An 18,119-nucleotide genomic window follows, 5' to 3' on the forward strand; every position below is an offset into this window, starting at 1 on the left:
AACCCCTGTAAGTGGCATGATAACAATAATGAATATACAGTATTAGTGTACCACAGATAATGCAGATATCTAGTCATACATTTGCAGTAAAAAATCTTTTCAATGCACTTTATTTAAAAAAAATTCAAGCCAGAGTTGATTAATTCCAAAAAAAAACTTACACATGAGCACTACATGAACATTTCTTAGCTAGAAATTTAAAATAATCAAAATATAATCAATGATTTAAATTAGAATTCTTTTAGTTCTGATTTTAATATGATTTAACCAATGTTTTTCCAACATAATTTTACACTGTAAAAACGTTTAAAACAGTCCAGCTGTTATTGTCCTAAATGACAGATATCTAACTGAACCATTTAGCTCAATGAGAATGCAGAGTTCTAAATCAAGCTGGGAATTAAATCTATTAAGAACATGTTATGGTGGCAAGAACATAGCATTCTGATTCTTGACTTAGCTTCAACTTTTTTATATTCAAAACACAAATATTTGAGAAATATGATTCTTAATACAAAATAATCTTCCCCAAAACTTAAAAGTACAACTGAAAATTGCATGTTCACAGACACTTGATATGAATACATGTGCATTGACTTTATTTGTGTGGATAATGACAAATTTATGTTCATGTTACCACTAACAATTTTTGTCCCCTCAAAAGAAAATTATATTTTGGTGTCAAGATTTCACCCATTTATAATTTATAATACTAAAATATATTAAAGGAGTAGGTCCGGTAAGGACCGATTTTGGCCTCAAATTTCAGGTTCATCTGACGAAAGATTTTGACCACTTTTTAAACACTTAAGTGTCTATTTCATTTGAATCAATTAGTTTATGTGAACGATTTTAAATGATTTAGTAATTAAAAACGATCTGATTCAAGCTTAAATATGAAAAATCTACCAAATATGCTGAAAAATGTCACTTTTCAGATGGTTTTTGTCAAAAATGAAAGTGGCCGCATCCGTGTTCATCCTCAACCTTTATATATGTTATGTATTATCATAAAATACAACTTACATTTCAATAGTAAGGATGAACACGAATGCAGCCACTTTCGTTTTACACGAAAACAGTCTAAAATTTAACTAAAATGCTAGAAATGTGAAGATTTCAGTAATTTAGCACGACTTAATGGTGCTAGTACCCGATATATGTGCATTGTATTGTCGAAAACAGCCCATATTTATGTAGCAGAAGCATTCTACTGTCCAATAAATTTTGGGGCCAAAAAGGGGTCTTACCGGACCTACTCCTTTGGAACATCATTCATTTAAACATTTACCTATTTTGACATATGACTTAGGCCTAGTTAGCATTAGTTACACTCAGTAATTTACAGTAGAATTGTATAAGGATATATGTTTAGATTGTATTTTTCAAAACGGAAACTCTTTGCAAATTTCAATGGATATGTGTACAGTAAATGGGAATGAAGAAGTCCCATTGGCATTGGTCAAATAACAAGGGTGAGTAATAGCACCAATACCAATATGTGTTAAAAGGAGCTGTTAAAAATAAGACTAATACACTGCTATTTTTGCATAGGTACTATTTCTGTACTCAAATTCTGTAGTACTGAAAATTTACTTTTAATATTTAGTACTATTTCTTTACTTTTAATATTTAGTACTATTTCTTTACTTTTAATATTTAGTACTATTTCTTTACTTTTAATATTATACAATTTTTGACTTTTGATGAGGTTGATACAATGATTTATCAACCCCAGAGATGTGATATTCACCAAGGCCAACGGCCGAGGTGAATATCACATCTGGGGTTGATAAATCATCTATCAACTGATATCAAAAGTCAACAATTGCTTTATTATATGACTCTTTAGTTCTCAGTGTCATTTTCATATTTTTAGATTGTGAAATATATCCTTGGTTAGATGGTATTTTGCCTAGACTGTTTTTATTTTATGCTTGGGTTTGATTTTTAGGCATATTTAATTCTGCATAATTAAAACTAGAAGAATATTGTATCATTTCAATTTTTAAAGACCAAAGCATGAACAATATTGAATACAACAGAATAAAAAATTAGATACATGTACATGTATATAGTAAATTTTCACTTAGAATTTCACTTTAAATTGAAATTGATTGTTACATTATTTTTAGAATCCTTTTCTATCAAAATCTTCTTAATTTCCTCATTATTTAACGATGGAAAGCGTTTTTCAGTAGCTACTTCTGCTGCTCCAGCCATACTTTGTTGCCGGAAACATGTAACTGTCGTCTGTTAGATCGAAACGATTTTATGTCGAGAGCGCTGATTGGTTGATATTTATTCGGTCGTCCAATTAAAAACCATTTTATTTATACATCCCTTAAATAGCTAACACGAATTCCCCGTTTCTATATTTAGGTACACGGACGCTGTTCCAAATCTTATATTAACCTCTCGTGATTTTTGCCGCGGTGAATATAATGTTTTACCAAAGAGGATTTCCTATGCTTTTAGCCAATGAGAAAACAAAAAATTTATAGTCATATAATAATTAGTACTAATTCTTTACTTTAAAATTATTGTACTACAATGTATTTACGTACCTGTATTTCACAGTACTTGATTTGTACTCAATATTTTGGTACAAAAATAATACCAAAAGGGATCACAATATTCCGTGTTTAAAAATAATAACTTTAAGATATTTGAAATAGACATACTTTCAAAATGCTGAAAATTTGATGGTGTAACCCAGAATATGTAGTACTTATTTTAAGTACTGTAGTACTTATTTTAAGTACAAGTCAAGTACTGTAAATTACAGGTACCTAAATATTACAATAATTTAAAAAAAAACAAAATAGTACTGATTTTTGAAAGTAGATTTCCAGTACTACAGATTTTAGGTACAGAATTAGTATCTATGCAAAAGTAGCTGTGTAGGTGTTAAAACCATATTGCTGAAATAAAATTAGGTAATTATATATATGGTTAAGTCACCGGTACCAAATTCTTTCACCTGGGCAAAAATGGATGGATTACAACATCTACCTTACAAATTTCTATTTCAAAACCACACAATTTTCTATCTACTAGTTAGAAGTGGCCTGGTGAACACATGACATATTTCTACTGTAAGAATACTGGCACATAAAATCTTTATGACATGATATGATAAAGTGGAGACTGTCAAACTGTTCTAAAACATTCAAGATCAGTATAAATAAAAAAAAAAAAACAAATCTATGAAAATGTACATATCTACATAACAATCTAGGACAAATAAACTTTGCCACTGATAAAAAAATAAACTTTACGACAACAATGATAGCACTCTAATAAATATCATAAGTATTGCAAGTCTTAAACAAAAACAACATGGCTTTTTTTATTTTACGATTGTTCCATTCAATTTACCTATAGATATGACTGAACAAAACTGAATGGATAAAATGGCAGGGAAACAAAATAATTATGATTTAAATGAAGACAAGACAAAATGTTTTGCGTTAACCAATGACTAGGTGGCAAAAAATAAATCGACAAAATTCTGAGACTGGAAATTCTAAACGATAAATCACAACTATAAACCAACTGTGTTCCACAGACACCCTTTTTCAGTTTAAAAATTTCTAGCTTATTTTGTAGCAAATTATTGTTAAGTTAAGTTCTAAATTTCATGATATTTTCATACAAGAGAAGAACAAATTTGAGGCAATATTTTTCAATAAGTCACCAAAATAAAGTGTATGTTAAAATCAGTTGGTTTACATTTATCATATATCATGTATATAACAGTGATACACTGTAATTTAATAACATAAATGTTTGACCATTTACAAAACTTTTCCATATTTGCTTTGTCAGTATTACACCTCTGCACACTCTTAAAAACAGTTACAAAACATTTCTTCATGTTCAAGGCGACTTTCAAATTCTGCTTCTAAAAATTTGACCCATAACTTAACAGATAGGTTCAACAATATTTCATAATTTAATTCAGTAATTGATGATTATTGTTTTCAGACAAAAAGCAAATCTGCAGCCCTCTTCACAAAATTATTATGGGAAAAAACTATTTGTCATACATAAAGTAAAGACTATTTCAGTATTATATTGAAATTTCTTTTAAGAAAAGATCCTGATCTCTTTACAGAATCCTTTAACCAACAACAAACAAATTTTATGCCCAAACAAAGTATTTTTGCACAACCTTATAAAATGTTTAGTACATTAAACAACAGACCTGTTCTTCATATATATATATCATTACTTATCATTTTCTCCAATGGGCTATTCCAATATATCATACATAGGAATACATAGCATAACACGCCATTCTGTAAAATTTTGAATAAGATAATGACCAAAAAAGAAGTGCAAAGTGTCTTTCCGTGCATAAATAGTATCTACTGATTAAACCCTTCCGTAATAACCTGTGCTCATGGGCAGTAAAGACTTTGACAAAGAAAAATGCAACTTTTCTGCAAAAAGAAGTGAATATTTTGCTTTTTTGATCAATAAAATTTACCAGGATTACAAAAAATGTGTATCACAGACCAATATCTTCTGCCTGGTTTATTTTATATTTAAAAATAATGTTAAAAACATACAAACAGATATCAGTCATAAATTAATGGTTTCTTATATCATTCACTACATGCTGTATTAATAAAAATTTCCAGCAATAAGCTGACAGTTTTCCTGCATGTAATAAAAATGCAGACCATTAGTTTGAACTGAAGTTTTTCATTTTATGATAAATATGTCTATATGATGTAAACACATTAAAATCATGAACTTGACTCTCTGTTTTAGTAAACCTGATCAGGTTTTATACATCTGAACAAAAATCAAATGTTTACATTGCAAATAGTTATGTTTTCATGCCCAACCCTTCCAAAACAAATAATCCTGAACCTATGCCTTTTAAACTATTTTATACATAACTCTTTAAAAAAATACTTCATAATGCTGTCTGTCAATAACAAAACAAGTATTTCTCATGGAAGATACCCTATGAAATGATCATCTATTATGCACCAATGCTGCTTGGTCAGCTGACCTAATACTTTCTGTGTCATGTGACTTAATACTACACATGTTCCTGATCTGTTCCCTGGAAACCTGAAATAGTAATAAAGACCAATTAGATCATCTCTAGATAACCTGGGATTATTCATATAAAACATAATAAGGACCTATCATATACCTATCTGTAAACAAAGCAGAAACAAATACAAATTTGTAAAAGGTTCACAACCATCAAAATCAATTCCAACCTTCCTTTTGTGGTACTGAACCTGCTGGTAAAATTTCACAGAAATCCATTAACTTCAACTAAAAAAATTGTCTGGAAACCAATTGTGTCTTCGGACGGCGACAACCTCATAGCATTATATGACTGCATATTTTTTTTTTTTTTTTATCAATTATTCATTTCCAAAATATCATGATATATTTATTGACAAATGTTCATTCTACATACAAAGAAGTGAAATTCTTTTTCTTAAAAATGTTTCCTTTGCATTAGTAACATGACTTACTCTCTCTGTCTTTGCGTTTGGCTCGTTTCCTTCGCCTATCAATTGTTGCTACTTCAGCTTTCAAGTCCATATAGATTTTGCGTATTTCCTGTGCTTTTTCCATAAGGAAAGTAATTCTCTCTTCTCCTTCTAAGTATTTGCCTTCCTCTAAAAAAATCCAAAAAATCCAAAAAATTACTTGTTACTTGAAAGTTTTTATAATTAATTTTATAAATAGCTAACTGGGACTGATCTTATGCATCATATGAAAAGGATATATCTCAATGAGACGGGTAATGAATGTTTAGAAAATTGACATTAAGAGCCTGCTGTTTAATGGTTGTCATTTCTCATTTTTTATATAAATTTGACCTTTGGTTTTTCTGTTTGAATTGTTTTACTTTAGTAAATTTTGGGGTTATTCAAAGCTTGCTTTTCGGTGTGAGCCAATGCCCATTGTTGAAGGCTGTACTTTGACCTATAATTGTTAACTTCTTACACATTGCGACTCGGATGGACAGTTGACTCATTGGCACTAATCTTTCATCTTCTTGTCTGTATTAACTATGAGAAAAATCACCATGATTGAAAATATTTTTGGGCATTTGGCATTGTAGGGTAGCATGAATGGGGTTTACACAAAGTCACATTTCTCACTGAGACAAAACTAAATCAAACATTTTTGTACAATATTTGTTTAAAATTTACTTACCTAGATTGAGATTATATTTTGGCGTTCTAGGAGAACGTGGACGGGATTTAGTAGGAGACGAGGATCCTGAAGTTTGATTGTAGCTTTCATCACTATCACTTCCTACAAACAGAAGAAACGTTGTTATAACACATGTACATGTAATCAAAGCAATAACACAGCATTTTGGTTTTTTTTCCAAATCCAAACTTAAGAATCCTTATATTTTATGCATATAATAAGTACAGGAAGCACAAAACAACCCTCAAACTGCAAACAAATGAACCATGTTTTTTTTTTTTTTTTATAAATGTGTGTTCAAGGTTTTGTCAAAATATTGTATGGTTGGTGGGTCAAATTTTTTTTGGCACAGTCTTGAAAATATGTTTGCAAAGGCTATATTCACCAACTTTAATCATGTTTATTGCAGAACAAAATGTACTGTGAAAGTACTTTTATTGGGGTACCAATTTTCGTGGATGACTTTATCCACGAATTTAAGTGTCCAACAAAATAAAACAACCATTGTCCAAATCAAGACATGGAAAGATCCCCATCAGTAGGTTTGACTACTGATATGATCTAGAGAATGTATTGAATAACGCCAAATCTGAGAATACTTTAATAGCAGTCACAGAACTACAACCGCATGCAGGATTATACCCATTTAATCTTTAATAACCTAAACTGTACAACTTTTGATCTATTATTTCTCATAAAAAATATTTTTGATCGATGAAAGTCAGATTTCCAGAATTGATTTGTTAGTATGATTAAGTGTTCATTTTATATCCTCATAGTTCTGGTACATACATGACATATGGGAATAATACTTTCATGCTGGTCTTGATTTCGATAAGATTTATTTGACAATACAAGAAACGTTTATCATTGTTTATAGCATTTGTAGGGGACATGTTTATGGCCTAATTCAGACCTTTAATGGTCTTTAATCTGTTGATCACTTTATCATGGGTTAATAAGTCATGTAAGTGTTATCACTACGATTTACAGGGGTCAATGTTTACTTTGCAATTTCCTTCAATCCAAACTATTTGTAACCTTCGTTTCTACATTTTCTAAAGGCTTTAATTTTTAATTTTTTTTTTTTTTTAAATCGAAAAATCCTAGAATTTAAAAACCAACGAACATGTAAATAATTGCTCAAATCACGAAAATTGATACCCACGAATTAAAGAACTTTCACTGTATTGTCAATCTTTTTATGTTGTCATGGTTGTGATATCAAAAGAACAAAATGACCAAGATTTATGGGATTTTGATTAATTTTGTAGCAAAAATACTTTATCAAGGGTAAAATTAATACTCATGAATTCCAAACCCTTAACTCTAAAAAAAAATAAAAATGGTTATTTGAATTTTCAAGAAGCTGGAAAAATTTGCAGACTAAACAAAAAGCTGTAATAAATTTAATCCGTCAAGGGACACATCTTCTCTACATCTTGAGATTCACAAAGTTTGTTTTTTTTACATTTATTTGTCAGTTTTCACCAGAAAGTAAATTATAAATTAGTTTAATTAGTATGTAATATAATGAGATCGGTATATCATTAAATACATCTAAAATGTGTCTGAAAGATAACTTAAACACAATATCCCATGGTAGTTGTCGTCTAAAACCCTTCCCCATGGGAAACTAATGGTACATTAAATAAAGTGTCTGTCAATTCATTATGCATAATAGGTTACAGGGATCTCCATGGATGAAAATTGAACCATGGAGGAACTTTCACCATTACAAACCGTGTCTACGCTGTACAGTGTAGCGCGATCGGAAGTATTTTATCCCTCCGTACAAGGAATGGTGAACATGCTAATTCATTGCTTATTTAAATTATATTTATTTGATTTTCATTCTAGAATTAAAGTATCAATATGTTCATTTATTGCCGTTTTTAACCATTCAAATGCCAAGTCTTCATGGTCCCCCCCTTAGTCGAGAATGACCAAAGCTGTCATGAAGGTCCCCATGTAGATTTCTTGTATTTTTGGTAATTGTTATGGGGGTTAAAAATCATATGATGTGGAGCTTATTTTTCGTGGACACTGTCAAATTCAGAACTCATTACCGGTATGGCTGATTTGCAGCAACAACAAAACGATTCGTACGGGTTATGTAAAAGGTTAAAGAGATTTGTAAAGCAACTGAAAAGGTTTTTAATGACTTTATCTGACAAATTGATGCTGTGCAACATGCATCTTTCGAGTCTGAATAGAAACCGGAAACGCGGATGTATCAATTTGATTGTAATATACGAAATGAATTTGGAATTACGATACGATATTTCTTTACAGGAAATATTTATAAGTTTTTACTTTTAAACTTTTAAAGTCATTCTAAATTATTGTTACAGCAGTACTCGAGTTATTTGTGATGAAATAATATTTACTGTTTTGCGTCTTATTTTGTACTTCTTAAAAAAGGGGGATGCTGATTGCGTAAGTCAAAATAAAGCACGTGTTCGACTTGTTAAACTATTTTCTTTGTAACTGGATTATTAATTTATTTATTTAATATAAATTATCATAATCATTTGCTGAACTTAGTTGATTAATTCGACAAATGGATCGTCTATCCTCAGATAGGGCCTAGTATTCTCCTGTCTGGTTTGTTGATCTACCTGTGCAAGCTCAGGTACAAGTGACTAGCGATCTTAATCCGGATATCCCTCAGGCGTTAGAACTGTGTTGGATTATAACATAAAAAGCTTAAGGGTTATGCAATTACATGCATTTGATTATAATTGATAAAAAAAATGGCGTCGGGCTACAAAAATGATGAAGTTTTGAACGATGGCGGAAGACAATTTAACGATGGCGCCAGGTAATTTAACGATGGGGCAAGTCATTTGACGATGGCGCAAGACATTTGAACGATGGCGGGGCGCCATCGTTAAACAGGCCATGGAGATCCCTGAGGTTAGGTAAATGATAAAATTTAATCATTTGTAGGAAAATATCTGTCGGCGCAAAATAGTGAAAATCCAGAAATCTGGCAAATTCCTGAAAAACTTCATGCATGCATTCAGTCAAAAACCAAATCATCTTAAAGATTTGTGCAATTCAGAGCAATGAAAAAGTTGAAATTTTGTTGGCTTACATCAGTGGCTACAATGTAAAACGTATACCATGCAAGCAATGAAAATGTATGAGTGTCACCAGAGCAGGATTGGCTATTATTATTAACCCTCTTGAGCCTGTGTTTCTCAATCCTTATTTTTGTCAAGGTATTAATTGTCTATCTTTGAATTATGATTTTTACTATACATCTATAATTGTGAACTTACCATTAGGCTTTGATTTCTTTTCTCCAGTAGACTTTGATTTTCCTCGCCTCTTCTTTTTGGCTGGAGTAACCTCCTCAGATTCTTTCTTCCTCTTGCCCAGAATGACAGCATCAGCACTGCTGTCTGATCCAGCTACATTGCCACTGCCAACACTGCCTTCGTTTGACGAAGACGGACTAGTGTTGCCTGCCTGAGATTCATACTGATGTTGTTCCGTTGACATGACAACAATGTTTTTATGAGAATCATGGGAATGATCTTGAGATTGAATGTCACATGTGTTTGTTTCTTGCTCTGGAGATGTGGGGGGAGTATTTTCAAACGCACCTGTGGTAGCAGTGTCTGTTTGCTCAGAGATTTCTATAGTGTCAGCACTAGTTTTGGATTCATTAGTATTTATCACAGTATTTGAATTATTAACTTCTGTCGAAACAGAAGGATTGTCTGTGTCACACTTTTCACTTGTAACACTAGAATCGTCATCGGACATGAGCGACCTTCTATCAAGGTCATCACCATCCTTCAACCTCTTTTTTGATTTTGTCACCGGTTTGTTGGAGGTTTTGACTTTTTTATGATCTATATCACTACTATCACTATCAAAAGTTTCTTTCTTCTTTGTTTTCTTTTTCACTTTTTTCTTCTCCATTTCATTATCTTCCTCCGTATCTTCATCATTGGTGTCTTTGATCTCTGGCTTTTCCACAATTTCTTCTTCCTTCATTTTCTTAACTGGGGGTTCCAAGTCTGCCATTGATGGAGGATTCTGACCCATATATTTCCTCTCAGCCATTGTCATTTTAGTCTTCTTCACTTCTTTTTTCTCTCTTGAAGGCTGTTCCTTCTTCGGTTCAATTTTATCTTTACCCTGAGCTTTCCTTGGTCTTCCACGTTCTCTTGGTTTCCAATCCTCAGACTCTACATGTCTTTCAGCCTTCCATTCTGGTAAACTTATTTCCTCTTCCTCGTCTTTGAATTCGTATCTATCAAGACTTGAGGAGTCCTCGTTACATTTAATGTCAACACTCTCCTCCTCCTTCTCCTCTTCCTCTGTCTTAACAACCTCTTCTTGTTTACAATCAGACTTACTTTCCAAAACATCTGAAACAACTTCCACTATAGGAACATCCTTAACTTCGGGAATCTCTGGCATTTTGTTCTCAGTAACTTCCTGTTCTGTGGTATTCACACTTTCAGATATATCCTTGCTTACTGATTCCAATGGCTTTTCCTCTGACTGCACTGCAATCTCTGGTTCTATTTTAGGCTCATCTATTTCCTCACTGTCTTCATTATTTTTATTGTCACACTCTTCTGATTCCACGTTAACAGGGGAGTCGCCATCATACATAACCTTAACTTCCACAATGTCTACTGACCCTTTATCCTCGTTTTCTTCTGATTTTGTTTCTTCTTTTGTCTTTGATTCGCTATCTGATATAACAGGTTTTGACGGCTCAGTGATTGATTGACAGTCAGATGACTCCATTTCCTCTGCCTTGTCCGTTTCTTCATCCGAATTGTCTGTGTCATCAGTGAAGGAAGCTGAAATGTAAACTATCAATATTAAGTCCTGAAAAAAATATATTCCTTAAAGAATTATATGCAATTGTTACCCAATAATAATATTGCCAATGTTTTTTTTTTTTTGCTATTTATTATCAACTTGTTAGATTAGGCAGTATTACTGATACCTTTATTAGGCCATAAAAAAGAATAGGTTTGTTTGCCCAAACGCTACCTTACCCAGAAAAAAGCTGCCTACTCAAATTCTTTTATTGTCCTGATTTGAAAAAGTTTTTTTTAATCAGAAAGGCATGAAGACTAATAAACACCCGATACTTCAATTTCTCTCTTTGAAAAAAATAAAGAAAATGCCTACCTACCTACCTACTCACTGTCTCAACCTTTGGGTAGGGTTTGGGCAAACCAAAATATTTTTAATTGTGGCCTTACCCTGTATAGTTTTCTTATCTAATGTTACAACAAGTACTGTTCAATGTTTATTTTATCATGTTTACAATACCAAAATATTGAGAATGTAGTTTCAAAACAAAGGCAATTTAATCATGTAATTCAAGAGATCAAATTTGACATATAGCATGATTATTTCAGAACCAGAAAGGAATCTTCTACCACTGGAAACAGATTTTTGACTTGTCAGAAATCTTTACATGAATTTCAAGTTTGTATACCGTTTCAAGAAATATAATATTTCTTGGTGAAAATTTTCAAAGTCAAGCTCACCTGACATCCATATTCATTGTTTTACTCGTCTTCATAGGGGGCATATAAATAACTTTTGTAAAAAAATAGTGACCAGACGATCAGGTAAGGTCTAAATAAAGTGATATTTTTAAAACATACCATGTGAGATGATATCTGAAGATTCAGTTACACCAGAATTTCTTCGTGTCCTCTTGTGTTTTACTGTAAAGAATATTATAAATAAACATAAAAACATTGATAATGATAGTTTATTTTAATCAAAATCATGTTTTTTATAATAAAAGAAATATTTTTTTTTGTAATTTCAGTTTATATATCAGCTAGTGGTTGGTTGGCTGTATTAAGATTCATCATTATTGTAATATGTTTGAAATCTTGATACTCTTTTACTACAAACTATTCAAAATACATGCAACATCTGTTAGAACTCATAATTAAGGACATATGTAACAATAAATAAACATTCTGCTGAGATCAACACCCAAAATTTAAATTCTTAATGAGTTCTTTTTTTTCATTTCTTATAGTTTAAAAGAATGCTATGGCTTATTAGGGAAAAAACTGTTTTCAGTAACATTTTCGTATTAAATTATTATCTTTTTTTCCCTTTAATGTACCGTCTGCCCTTAATTTTAACTGTTTCTAATTAACTCCCTTGGTATCTCAATAATATTTTTCTATGGTTTGAATTTTAATTCGTACAGCCATTTTTATGCTCCATGTCCCACCTACGATAGTAAAGGGGCATTATGTTTTCTGGTCTGTGAGTCCGTTTGTCCCGCTTCAGGTTAAAGGTCAAGGTAGTTTTTGATTAAGTTGAAGTCCAATCGATTTGAAACTTAGTATACATGTTCCCAATGATATGATCTTTCTAATTTTAATGCCAAATTAAAGTTTTGACACCAATTTCACGGTTCACTGACCATAGAAAATGATAGTGCGAAGTTCAGGTGAAAGTTTTGTTTAAAGTTTTTGGTCAAGGTAGTTTAGGATGAAGTTGAATTCACATCAACTTGAAACTTAGTACACATGTCCCCTATGATAAGATCTTTCTAATTTAATTCCAAATCAAAATTTTGACCCCATGGTCCACTGAACATTGGAAATGATAATGCGAGTGGGGCATCCGTGTACTTAGACACATTCTTGTTTTACTTATAATAAACAGCATTTAAACAATTGGTACAGTAACTTCTTTCTTTACCAGTTCGTTTAATAACTAAGTATAATGCATCCTGGGTAAAATATCTCCTGTAATATCATCTTCTTTATAAAGTCATATATAGACTGTGGCATCATACAAAATTACCTTGTAATCCTTCAAAGCATTTGAACTCTACACTGTTTGACCTTGTAGGCCTGGACTTTTTCTTGTCTGAACCAACAACACTGGAAGCTGGGGATCTAGCTTTCTCAGACCTGGCAGGACTTGATGATGGTGATTCTGTTGGTCCTGAGCGAGCTCTTTTCTTTATCACCTGAAACACAACATTTTCAATTCAGTCAAAAGGAAATAGAATTTGTTTTCTTTCTTGTAGTGAAACACACAGAATAAGGTTTTACATTTATTCTTCTACTTTTCTGTGTGTTCAGTCTATATAATAACTCTTTGATTAAAGTAAGCACTACTGAAGTAGCAAGTTGCCAAGGTTTTATAAGAGAATAACTAGACAAACGGCTTTTGAGGTGTAAACATTGGCTGCACTGAAGCAGGTTTCTGAATATCGAAAGAATAATTAAACCAGGGATGGGGTCAATTACTTTAAAATGTAATCGATTAAATTACAATTACTTTGCTAATAAAATGTAATCGATTACATTACAATTAAACCCTATTTCATATGTAATCGATTACATTAGATTACTTTTCTTTAAAGTAATCATGATTACTTTAAATTACTTATGATTACATTGTATATTGCAATATCAAAGTTTTTTTAATAACTTTTTATCCTCTGACACAAAAAGCTAATTTTGTAAATTGTAAATAACAGTTTTTATTTGAACTTGTAGTAGTGAATACAGTTTGTTGATATTTGGCCATGTATGATTATATTTTGAGAAGTATTTAAGTCTAAACTGTCTATATGCTGGACAAACCATAATAAAATGATATTCGTTCTCTATACATTGCATAGTACAACATTTACAAATTCTATCCTCCCTTTGTTGTTTTATGTAACGTCCAGTTTCCATATTTAGTTTTAATGCACCAAATTTTAATAAAGACAACATTTTAACATTGATATTTTTCAATATATATTGTTCCATCTTAAAATCTGTTTTTATCATTTTGTACAATATTAGTTTTTCAGAGCTCTCTACAGACTCGCGCCAGCTCTGATAAAATTGATCTAACAGACGTTCATTCAAAATATCAAAGTTTTCATTAACTTTCTCTTGTGCATACCATAAATAATTAAATCCAAGTTGAAAAAGAAAATTACGAACATTTGTGGCCCAATTTTCTTAACCATTATTACAGACAGCAACTAGAACTTGATATATTTCATATACAATATCTGGTTTCTTGTTTATGATATTAACCCAGTATTTCAACAACTTTTGTTTCCTAGAAAGTGACTACTTTAAACTTGAGCTTGGGCAGCTTTCTGTATTTTACAAGAGTTACTAACCTGTTGTTGAGGGGTAAGTACTGGTTGAGCTGGAGATTGTTTTTGAGTTTTAGGTGAACTGGCATCTTTCATCTTCTTCTCTATTTTCTTGACAACCAGATCTGAAGCTGGTTTCTCTACAATACTGACTATTCTCTCTGGCTGAATCCATTCATCATATCTGTAATAGTTTTACCATAATTACATGTATGTTTTTAAAATTAAGCATTATAAATTTCTTAAGAAATTTTTAAACGAGCACTTTGAAGGTCTCACTGTCTCACTGTCACTTCGAGATGAAGAAAAGCAATAAAATCGCTGTTCAATTGCTTTTTATGTTTTTTTCTGTGCATGTAGTAATATCATGGATGGATACCCAATATCCTTTAGTCTTTTTCTTTTAAATGTAATTACTTCAAACCTGTAAGACATTGTTTTCTCGCATACAAATATCAAATCAGATAACTTGTATATTACATACTTTCTTATGTTCAGAATGCTTTTAATCACCCTAAAATATATTTGAGTAGAGCTGCCAAGATCAGCTTTTCAAAAATTGAAATAGCTCGATAAATGTTCTCTTTCTTGAATTTTGAATCCCATTTTAGAGCTATTCAATTAAAATGAATGTAAAAGGGTAAAGGAAGTTTGATTTTTGACATTAGTTAATTATGACAGTCTGTATACTTGATGTACCCAAAATTACTATTTCTGTTGGCTTTTAGGGGATTTTTGCCAATCCATATTTTAAAATTATTTACCCTTACATGACACTTACCGATTATTCCAGCCTGCATAGTGAACTAAATACTGTAATCCTGAACCATCATTCTTTGCCTCTACAACCTGTCATAAAATAGAAATTGTATTGGGTTTAAATCAGAGAAATAAAACTAGGACAATTTACAATTGTCCTGAATAAAGACCAAACATTTGCTACTACATGTCAAAGAAAGAACGAAATTCAATCAATCAACCTGGATGTTTTTTTGAGGAACTGATATATTTTATCCTAATGGAAAACTTGACTGATTTTTCCCCTTCACTCTTCTTCAGATATGTTTTTATATATTTGTATTAGTGCTTGAAACATATGTCTTAAATGATTCAAAACGATCTTTCTTCGTTTAGTTTTATGCAATTGTAAATGTTTCTTATCAAACAATTCCCTGTTGCAATGCACCTGATCATGAAATGCTTGTATGGAGACAGCCAAATTAGTTGCTTGAACCATGTCATTACCTTTGCATCATAAATCTTTTGTGTCTGACCTCCACCATATCTGACCTTCAGACGTGATCCCATTGGACAGTTATGTGTATCTTTCTGACTAACACTGAAAATATAAGACATTTATTAAAGATAACAAAATTAAAGAGAAACAATGATTTTCATTCTTAAATTCTTCAAACTATAGTGAATTTTATAATAGTATCAGTTTCTGTGTTTTGTAAAGGAGTATACTTTCTATTATAATTTTGATTGCCCAGTTGAGAAACTAAAACTGCATTTATAGAACTTTGATTAACCTAAGTTTGTGTAGAACCTATTGATTCAATACCTAAAAAAAATTGGTTTAATAGTCACTATTATAGATATAGAAAAATCAAATATCAATGACCATCTGTGTTTTTATGGTTTTGATTGTAGAGTGTGTGAACTTCAAAACATGCCCGACACAATCAATTGGTAAGCATTATATTTATAAGGCAAACATTTAACTATTACATGCCTGACACAATCAATTGGTAACCATTATATTTATAAGGCAAACATTTAACTATTACATGCCTGACACAATCAATTGGTAACCATTATATTTATAAGGCAAACATTTAACTATTACATGCCTGACACAATCAATTGGTAACCATTATATTTATAAGGCAAACATTTAACTATTACATGCCTGACACAATCAATTGGTAACCATTATATTTATAAGGCAAACATTTAACTATTACATGCCTGACACAATCAATTGGTAACCATTATATTTATAAGGCAAACATTTAACTATATAACTCACTTTTTCTTTTCCTTCTCATCAGTTTGACCTTCAACCTTTGGCTTTTTGATTCTTTTAATGACTTCTGCTGGTTTGAAATCTTTTTTAATAAGATTAACCTTGACCTCTTTCTGCATCACAAGTTTAGCTGTTGCTGCTGCAGTGGTTTCTTCTTTAACTTCATCTTTTCTCATAGATCGCCTTCGGACAAGCTAGAAAAGAAAAAAAAAACGTATAGAATTAATATTTTTTACAAAACTTTTTGATATTGATTTTGTTACCAGAGAATTTAAAGAAAATCTTATGCTTAAAATACTCAATTTAAAGCAAACATATCCATGAAATAAGAGTGGGTTTTAGATTAGGCACCTGTCTATTCTTGGGAAGGAATTATTCTTTATGTACAAAAATCAAGGACCTACCATGTTTAACACTAGTACTGATGCTTTGTACAGCACCATCAACTCTTTTTTAAAAGCAAATTATTTAGCCAGCCCTCATTATGTAAACTTCACTCAAATGATTGGGAAGGAGACTCAGATGGAAATTTGAAATCAACAACAAACGATTGAAATTGAATCCCTAGGAAATTGAATCTCTAATTGTTAGTATCTATGATTAATCCATTGAGCAGATTATTCATATATCTTTCTCAATATTTTCAAGACTCAAATTGACAGATGCATCTTAAACAATAGTGAATTCTACAAGGCTGAGTACTAATAAGTATTTACCTTTTTAGGGGACCCCTTTGGTTTATCATCGCCATCTACAGTTTTTGGCGTAGTGGCAGCTTTTGTTTTTTCTCCAGTAGTCTGTGTTACCTTCTTATCCCCTGTCTGCTGAGGAGTCTTCTTTTCATTGGTCTCTTTAGTAACTTTCTTGTCAGGGGTTTGTTGAGCAGCCTTTTTATCAGCTGCCTGTGAAGCAGTTTTCTTTTCAGCAGGTTGAGCCGTCTTTTTATCAGCTGTTTGATTGGCTGTCTTTTTCTCCGCCCCTTCTGTTTCAGTTTCTTTCTTTACTTTTGTTGTATCATCCTTTTCCTTTTTCACCACAATTTTTGCTTTCTTCAAGACTATTTCTTCTTTCTTTTCTTTCTTTGAATCCTCATTTTTGGAAGCCTTTTTATTAACATTTTCTTCTTTCTTAGCTTTTTTCTCATCTTCCTTTTTGATAGTCTTTTCTTCTTTCTCTTTCTTTGCCTCATTTTCCTCTTTTCCTTTCTTCCCCTCTTCCTCCTTGCCTTTTTTCACATCCACTTCCTCTTTCTTTTGATTTTTCTTTGTTTCAACTTCTTTTTTGCTTTCATTTTCCTCTTTCTTATTTGTTTTCTTCTTACTATCTTCTGGTTCTTCCTTTTTGACTGCTTTCTTCGCATCAGTTTGACTTTCTTTCTTTCCCGAATCCTCACTGACATCTTGTCGTGTAACTCTTTTTGGAGTTTGCCGATCTTTTGTTGGTGAAACTTCCTCTTCTTTAGGTTTCTCATCTTTTACCTCATCAGTAACACTTTCAGAATCCTGAAGATATCAAAATTATTTTCAGAAATATTAAACTTACTTTGCCTTGAAGAGACAAACTGTACAGCATGGTTGTAGAATTGGAAAGGCCACATCTATAAATGTAGATTCTAGTAAATGTTGTATTCAAAAGTATTTTGTAGACTCATTATATTCTGATCCAACCATTTTTTGATATTTTTCTGCAATACTGCTTGCTCAGCAGAGCATCCATATTACTAGAATTTCATTTTTAGTTTGACCAGGCAAGAGATAATAG

The 18,119-nt window shown here is 31.6% G+C and overlaps 1 protein-coding gene across 2 annotated transcripts in view; it reads right to left on the reverse strand.

Annotated features, from left to right (window-relative positions):
- Window positions 1-2,389: 2,389 nt before the first annotated feature.
- LOC143069438 (uncharacterized) overlaps window positions 2,390-18,119 on the reverse strand; it is a 32,227-nt gene continuing 16,497 nt past the window's right edge. For both annotated transcript variants that reach the window (XM_076244071.1, XM_076244070.1), the window contains 11 exons: window positions 17,075-17,860; window positions 16,362-16,552; window positions 15,575-15,668; window positions 15,111-15,178; window positions 14,354-14,513; window positions 13,027-13,195; window positions 11,856-11,918; window positions 9,489-11,033; window positions 6,202-6,303; window positions 5,511-5,657; window positions 2,390-5,091 (listed from right to left, as the gene is read on the reverse strand). In XM_076244071.1, coding sequence (XP_076100186.1) covers window positions 5,060-5,091; window positions 5,511-5,657; window positions 6,202-6,303; window positions 9,489-11,033; window positions 11,856-11,918; window positions 13,027-13,195; window positions 14,354-14,513; window positions 15,111-15,178; window positions 15,575-15,668; window positions 16,362-16,552; window positions 17,075-17,860 — 3,357 coding nt within the window. In that variant the 3' untranslated portion in view covers window positions 2,390-5,059. The remainder of the gene's footprint in view (window positions 5,092-5,510; window positions 5,658-6,201; window positions 6,304-9,488; window positions 11,034-11,855; window positions 11,919-13,026; window positions 13,196-14,353; window positions 14,514-15,110; window positions 15,179-15,574; window positions 15,669-16,361; window positions 16,553-17,074; window positions 17,861-18,119) is intronic.

This window comes from Mytilus galloprovincialis, chromosome 3, assembly GCF_965363235.1.
Source record: "Mytilus galloprovincialis chromosome 3, xbMytGall1.hap1.1, whole genome shotgun sequence".
NCBI lineage: Eukaryota > Metazoa > Mollusca > Bivalvia > Mytilida > Mytilidae > Mytilus > Mytilus galloprovincialis.